The 8,202-nt window shown below is 41.2% G+C and overlaps 1 protein-coding gene across 2 annotated transcripts in view; it reads left to right on the top strand.

Annotated features, from left to right (window-relative positions):
• ORC1 (origin recognition complex subunit 1) overlaps positions 1–8,202 on the top strand; it is a 24,731-nt gene continuing 16,529 nt past the window's right edge. Inside the window, exons 1-5 of one of the 2 annotated variants that reach the window (XM_006768319.2) lie at positions 1–81; positions 768–867; positions 1,433–1,560; positions 4,376–4,554; positions 5,690–6,008. In XM_006768319.2, coding sequence (XP_006768382.2) covers positions 773–867; positions 1,433–1,560; positions 4,376–4,554; positions 5,690–6,008 — 721 coding nt within the window. In that variant the 5' untranslated portion in view covers positions 1–81; positions 768–772. Of the gene's footprint in view, positions 82–767; positions 868–1,432; positions 1,561–2,352; positions 2,437–4,375; positions 4,555–5,689; positions 6,009–8,202 lie in introns of those variants that run through there. The other variant, XM_015566942.1, reaches the window with a different exon arrangement.

Here is an 8,202-nt window from a genome sequence, read left to right as displayed (position 1 = left end):
TCAGCTATTCAAAATACTTACATCCAGGACCTGTTAGCTATCCCCCAAAAAATACCCCTTACGACTGTCAGAGCAATACAGGTAAGTGATACTTTTTTTTTCTTTAATGTAAGTGGAATAATATACTTAGTAAAACCCATTGCTATTCCCACAAATGCCTCTTGAATGTTTTTGCCTCCATCTCTTGGAATCCCTCATTTCATTCCATTTTATCAATATATGCTCATTATTTAATATTCAGTTCAGGAAACCCATATAGGAAGCCCTTCCTCCCCAAATAGTCACAAGACCCGGTCCTGTACTTACAGTAGTCTCTCTGCTCTTTCTCTTGATTCTTCACACTATTTTGTCCTTTGGTGCATTTACAGTTTATCCCTTTCTAGATTATAAGTGTTATAAAGACAAAACCAACCACTGTATGACTGTGTTTTAGTTTCAAGTTGTTAGCTGTTTCATGCCTATCACTGTACCTTGTACCTAGTAAGTACTTCTAAACATTTATAGTTCATTTCTTACATATTGAGCCTCCTGTTTCCCTGGATAGAAAGAGATAAGCATAGAGCAAGACATGCACAGATGATACTAAATGGCTTATGCTTGATCTTCATAAAGCTTTAACTTTTTCCTAAAAATGTTTTCTAAATCTAAAATGTGTGAGAATGTAGCTAGGGCAGAAAATAAGGTTTAACTCATTGAAAGCAGGAATTGTATCCTATAATCCATCAAAGTGTTGTCATGTTTACTCAGAGTTAGTGACTTTTACGCAGGAGCCATGGCGTACTGCTCTACAAGACTGAAGAGCAGACCGACTTATTCGTGGGTTGGCAGCCCATTGTTGGATCAAAAACTACACTACCAAACCTACAAGTGAGTGATTTGGTTGTCCTGGAAATATAACTTCTCCGGGCTAACCTGTTAATAACTTGTATCTAGGCTGTTCTAATTACTATATATTGAGGACTGAGGGACAGTAAATATGAATTATTTGTAAGGAGAGGTTTTATTTGATGCAAGAAGATGGTAGCATAAATATAGCAGTTTAATGATAAAAGAAGATGTCAGGTTAAAAAAATGTGATATGCATGACATTGTCATTTAAGGTAGATTCTATGTAATTCTGCATAACAGGGTAGGGTTAAATGTTACTATGTCCTCCCAGCCCTAGAGATCCATGATTAATTTGATATTGTTATTGGGCAGATTTTATGCCTTTGGAAGCCTTCGATAGAAGGTTGGGGGAAGTAGGGTTCATATTAAAGCTTCTGGATTAATCATTCATGCCAAAACAATTCATTCAACCCATTTTGTCTACTCTTGCATAGAAATTGGTGAATTGTTTTTCCAGTAGGAGAATTGGTCAGCAGAGAGAACTATTTAGGGGATTTTTCAGTTGGAGAGCACTTTCCTAACATGTTTCCCTGTTACTTCCTAGAGAAATGAGTGTGACATCAAACGGTTGTTCGACTGAGATTCGCATTCAAGTTGGACAGTTTGTGTTGGTTGAAGGGGATGATGATGAAAATCCGTATGTTGCTAAATTGATTGAGCTGTTTGAAGATGGTGAGTTTGGTTGGGATGAAAACCATTCCTCATCATGAATAATTGGGAAGTGCTAGGTGGTAGGGAAGGGGGGCAGTTACTGAAGCCTCTGTTCACAGCAGCATATAAGGTGTGAACCCTAGATTCTGAAGTGGGATTACTTTAGCACTAGCTGTACCTTCTTCTATCAAGTGAACTTTCTTACTAGAGCAGTATTGGATAAAATGGGATGGGGGGTGGGGGGGCGCTCAAGAATGATGCTTTTTTTAAAAAATATATTTTATTGATTTTTTACAGAGAGGAAGGGAGAGGGATGGAGAGTTAGAAACATCGATGAGAGAGAAACATCGATCAGCTGCCTCCTGCACACTCCCCACTGGAGATGTGCCCGCAACCAAGGTACATGCCCTTGAGCGTAATCGGACCTGGGACCCTTGAGTCCGCAGGCTGATGCTCTATCCACTGAGCCAAACCGGTTAGGGCAAGAATTTAGCTTTTTTAAAAAAAGTTTTTTAAAAAAAAGTTAAAGCTCTTTTTTTTTTCCTCATTTTCCCCCCCATTATTTTTATTTTTATTTTTTTTAAATATGTTTTATTGATTTTTTACAGAGAGGAAGGGAGAGGGATGGAGAGTTAGAAACATCGATGAGAGAGAAACATCGATCAGCTGCCTCCTGCACATCCCCCACTGGGGAAGTGCCCGCAACCCAGGTACATGCCCCTGACCGGAATCGAACCCAGGACCCTTCAGTCCGCAGGCCGATGCTCTATCCACTGAGCCAAACCGGTCCTGGCGCCCCCCCATTATTTTTAGTAGTGGGTAAGAATAGCCACTAGGCTGGATTTTTGGAATGGAGTGAACGGATGAATTCAGGAAGAAGGGGGAAGAAAAAAATAGGTGATTTGCTTTTTGATAGGCATAAAGATTAGTAATGAATTTTGCAAATTCTTAATGAGAGAGAGGGTAGGTTGGATTGGTATGAGTTGATATTCAGTCAGTAAAACAAAAACACTTTAGTAGGTGTTTTACCCAGAGGGACTTATGTTTAAGTGTTGAAAAACAAAAATGGTGTTTCCCAGAAATCAGTAAGTGCAGAAAGCCACTTCTGCCCCTAAAACTGGTAGAGCAAAAGGGAAAGTAGTGCTAACCAGAGCCTGCAAGTCCACACTCACTGCTTCTGCTGATTGTCTGAGCTTTAACCCTCTGCACAGCAGAGAAGAGCACAGAAAGGTGGGAATGGGGCAGAACTCCAAAAGGAGGATTAAGAAGAATTTGAAACTACACAAAACTGCCTCTTCCAAGAGGAATTAGAGTTAATCCTGTGGCAGTTGGATGCCTAAAATAAAGGAACTGATAGAGTGAGTGGATAAAGATGTTTTTACTAGTACATTACCTACATAGGAAGGATATTTGAGAGTATGGAGGAAAACCTCATCAAACTAATATCCACTAGGGCAGTGGTTGGCAAACTCATTAGTCAACAGAGCCAAATATCAACAGTACAACGATTGAAATTTCTTTTGAGAGCCAAATTTTTTAAACCTAAACTGTATAGGTAGGTACATTGTTATTAACTTAATTGGGGTACTCCTAAGCTGGCCTTTGCTAAAAACGTCCTCAATCTGATTGAGGTACGTTCGCTGAGGTCGACCCCTTCCAACTCTCCCATCCACACTGTCTTGTATGCTTGTTTTGTCTATCTCCTTTCATTCATCCTCTCTGTATGTCCAAACCATCTCAACATGCCTTTCTTAATCCTCGACACTACATCTTCTTTCACTCCACGTCCCCTAAAATTAACTTAATAAACTTTACTTTTGTCACCCGCGTGTGCGATTTGCGGACGCGACTAGCACTAACCACTGCACATGAGACTGCTGACTGATTGGCTCACTCAACACGTGCATGAATCCCAGGCTCCCCTGCGCCCACGTCTCCGGTCGCCCGACCGACACCCCCACTTCTTCTAACGCCACTTCTTCAGAATAAACTCGCCCAGGCCGAAAACTGACTTCTGCACATGGGCCACGAAGTTTCAACCGCACTGTACATGCGCGCCCACACATGGTATTTTGTGGAAGAGCCACACTCAAGGGGCCAAAGAGCCGCATGTGGCTCGCGAGCCGCAGTTTGCCGACCACTGCACTAGGGGGAGCACCTCAGCAGTATGGACTTCAGTATTTGAAGTATGGGCCCTGTGTGCAGATTGTAGAATCCTTGTGCGGTGCTTTAGTCTTTCTCTGAAGAGAGCAAAGGAAGAGAAGAGGTGATGATGGTGATGGCACTAGAGTGTACGTGCTTTTATTTGGAGCAATGCTGGTATGCAGTAATGTTAATGGTGTCCTACAATGACAACACTGAAGATTGCAAGCACCTGTTTGCCAGAAGTCATTTCAGTGGCTGATACTCTGGTTCTTGCCAGGATTTTTGCTTTTCTACTGTTTGATGGCTTCTTTATAAGCATTGATTTATAAGGTTTGTTCAGTGCCCTTGATTAGAATTGCTCCTCTCAAATGCCTTTAGTAACTTTTTTGATGACTGACAGTCACAATTAGGAAGTGGTGGGGCAAAGAGAAGAACATGGGTGCGGGGTTGAGTCAAATTGCTGCTGGTTGGTCCTGTTTACCATTGAAAAATCATTTAAGATCCCTGTAACTTGATTACTTTGCCTATGTAAGGGAGATAGCCATAGTCCCTACCTTGTAGGGTTATTGTGAGGGTTAAAAATAATGCGTTAATTGAGTATCATCAAGTACTTAGCACAGTGTCTGACACAGATGAAGTGCTTAACAAAATGTTCTGGCATTTTCTTAACCTTTCTACCTATCCCTCCTAGTTTCTGAACCTTATTGCAAGAAACGTGCTCGAGTACAGTGGTTTATCCGATTCTGTGAAATTTCTGTCAGTAAACAGCATTTGCTGGGTCGGAAGCCCGATGTGCAGGAAATATTCTGGTATGATTACCCTGCCTGTAACAGCAACATTGATGCTGAGACCATCTCTCGCCCTGTGCAGGTAGGTGAAGCCTTGGTTTTCACTTCTATCTTGAAGCTTATGTCTGTCTGCCTCCTAAACTGCATGACCTTAAAGGTATTACTGACTGATTTACCCCACGGAAATGAATTTTTTGCTGTTTGTCATCTTCTCTGCTTGTCTGTCTACTTCACTGTAACAGATATTTATTGAGCTCACTTACCATGTGTTAGGAGCCTCCTGGAGGGAGTAACCTGAGGGATGAGCAGGAATTAGCAAATGTACTGCAGTGGGAAATTGTGTTTAGCTATGATTGTGGTAGGCATGAAGCATTGCGAGGCTGAATACATTTGCTTAAGTGAGGACTTCACCTTCAATAAAGCAGTACGAAGAGTGCTGATCACTGCAGGCAAATTGTGTTATGGGACTTTATGATAAATCAGGTTCCGATGAACTGTAGTCTGAACTGAGACACTAGGACTAAGATATGGGTTATTCCTGAAGCTACCTCAGGCCCAAAATGAGATTAGATCATAGTGTGAATTGTGGTCTCATGGTGAGTAGATGGTTGATTTAATGGTACTGCAGAGAGACTTTGGTCTGGCATGACTATAGTCACATGTTTCTAATCTGAGCCCAGAGTGAAGGAATGAAAGGCAGATATATAAGTTGACACAGCAAGAAAGGTAGATTCAGAAGGGCAGAGAGGGAGGAGTGTGTTTAGGGAGGAGCACTATGGTGAGAATGAGCAGGACTGTGACAAGCCAAGCTGGACTAATGATGGAAGGCCATTTTGAAGAGTATTGAGCACTCAGGAGGTAACATGAGTGCATATTTGAGAAGGCATTGAAACTCAGTCTAAGTAATCTGATCTTGCTATAGTGGGGAGCCAATATAGACTACTGAGCAGTGGAGCGTGCTTAGAGATGTTTTTGTGGGGAAATTTGGCATGGCTGAATAGCATGGCCTGGAAAAGAAACCAGCATAGAGTGTGGATGTCAGCGAGGAGGAGTCTGTGGAAATATGCTATACCTTGGCTGTGCCTCTTCAGTTTGGAAGAGGAACGTTCCAGAGAAGGATGCAGACTTCAATGCTTTTTGATTACAGTCATCGTGGAGCATTCCTTGGCTATTTTGGTCCTCATTTCTTCCTATTCACCTTTACTTTCCAAATTCAGGTAGTAGCTTTAGCCCCAGATGAAGTGTTACCTACAGCTCTGAAAAATGAGAAGACGTTCTTTGTGAAACTGTCTTGGAATGAGGAGAACTTCAAACCACTATCCCCAGAATTGTTTGCAGAGTTGAATAAGCTACAAGAAGGCAGTCCTAGAGGCCAGAAGCCCATGAAAACCAAGAATAGCAGCATAGACAGCCCTTCTTGGACCTCGGCAAAGCATGGTGTGAAAAGGATTGAATTGAGGCACTCGACCTCCAAATCTCACCAAATTCCTACCCATCTTGTTACCCCAAGGGCAAGGAAGAGGCTAGAGCTTGGAAGTAAGTGTGGATTGGATCACAGTGGGCAGTTGAGGCTAAAGGAATAAGATATTAATTCATTCTACAATATTAAGTTCGTGCAGCAGTGGGCCAGGTACTGATCGGACACATGTTGAAATATACATAACATAAAATTTACCATTTTAATCTATTTAAGTGCACAGTTTAATGGCATTAAATATATTCGCATTGTTGTACAACCATCACCATCATCTTCTAACCATTAAACAGTAACTCTTAATTCCCCCATCCAAGTGGAATCATACAGTATTTGTCTTTTTCTGACTGGTTAAGTTAACATAAAGTCCTCAGGGAATATCCACATTGTATCATGTATCAACATTTCCTGTCTTTTTAATGCTGAAATGATATGCCATGGTATGTATGTGCATATCACATTGTATTTACCCATTCATCTATGAATGGACATTTGGGTTGCTTCTACCTTTTGGCTGTTGTGACTAATGCTGCTATGAGTACAGGTATATAAATATCTGCTTAAGTCCCTGCTTTCGTTTTGGGTATATACCCAGAAGTGGAATTTCTGGATTGTATAGTAATTCCATTTTGAGGAATCACCATACTGTTTTCCATAGCAGCTGTACCATTTTACATTCTCACCCACAGTGTACAAGGATTCCAATTTCTCTACCTCCTTCCCAACACTTGTTATTTTTGTTTTGGATAGTAGCCATCCTAATAGGTGTGAGGTTGGTATGCCATTGTTGTATTTTTCTATGATTAGTTACTGAGCTCTGTAAATGAGTTTCACAATAAATGCTTTTTGATTACAGTCATCGTGGAGCATTCCTTGGCTATTTTGGTCCTCATTTGGACCATTTGGTCCTTGCCAAATCGATGAACAAAATAGATCCAGAGACATAGAAGCATGGAACAGACTTCAGAATCTCAGAGGGAAGGTGGGTGGGAGGTGGGAAGAGATCAACTAAAGAACTTGTATGCATAACCCATGGACACAGACAATAGGGTGGTGAAGGCCTGGGGTAGGGGGCCGGGGATGGGCTAGAAGGGGTCAATGGGAGGAAAAGGAGGAACATATGTAATACTTTCAGCAATAAAGATTTAAAAATAATAACAAATGAGCTCTTCAAGATCTCTGCTACTAAGGTGACATTGCCTTTTAGATCCCTAGTAGAAGAGCTAAAGACATACATACTTTAACATTCTTGAAATCATACTGATATTTCTAGTCTATAAATAACAGGGCTCTTCCCCTTCTTCCCACAGTCCATGATTGTATCACCTTCTTTAGGGAGGAGAGCCCTGACTTCCAGGAGCAAGCCTAATGCACATGGAAGAGTCTCACAATAGCTATACCAATACCTCTATTGGCAGTAAACTTAATCAAGTGAAAGTTAAAATTTTATTTGCATTGCTTTATGCCTTTAGAATGTATTCCATTGATGAAGTAAAGTTGGTTACATTTTTTCTTCTGATATTTATATTATAGGTGAAATAGAGTTAGGTCATTTTATTTCTGTTCATGTTCAAAGACCTGTAAGATCTGGCCTTTTCTTTCATGCCCTATCTTTTCTTTTTTTTAATTGATTTTTTACAGAGAGGAAGGGAGAGGGATAGAGAGTTAGAAACATCGATGAGAGAGAAACATTGATCAGCTGCCTCCTGCACATTCCCTACTGGGTATGTGCCCGCAACCAAGGTACATGCCCTTGACCGGAATCGAACCTGGGACCCTTGAGTCCGCAGGCCGACGCTCTATCCATTGACCATGCTCTATCTTTATTAGCCATCTTCATTAGCACTTAGGTGCTTTAGAACAATTATTTTACTTTATATTATAGACACCCATGTATATCATCTACCCTGTTAGACTGGAGTGTCTTGTGACTGGGTACCAGGATTGTCTCATTCAATTTTTGTTTCCTCCGAGCACCTGGCACATACCTTGCCATTTTAACAGCTCAATTGATAACTGTGAATGAATGTCAGGTTCGTGGTGCTTGCAGTCATGGTGAGAGGGGAGCAAATCTTAATGTGGTCCTGTGTATTCACTGAACCCAACTGGTTGCCCCCAGGGATCCAACTTCTCTCTATTGGTAGACTTAATCTGAGCTAAGAAAAATCTAGGCCTTGGTGTTAGTCAACAGAGCCACTGGTATAAGTTTTTCTCCCCCCCCTCCCCAATCTTTAATTTCTTTATTGTTTAAGGTAT

Source organism: Myotis davidii, unplaced genomic scaffold, assembly GCF_000327345.1.
Source record: "Myotis davidii unplaced genomic scaffold, ASM32734v1 scaffold79, whole genome shotgun sequence".
NCBI classification, from domain to species: domain Eukaryota; kingdom Metazoa; phylum Chordata; class Mammalia; order Chiroptera; family Vespertilionidae; genus Myotis; species Myotis davidii.
The sequence above is the reverse complement of the archived record's forward strand: the minus strand, read 5'-3'. Positions and strand labels throughout refer to the sequence as shown.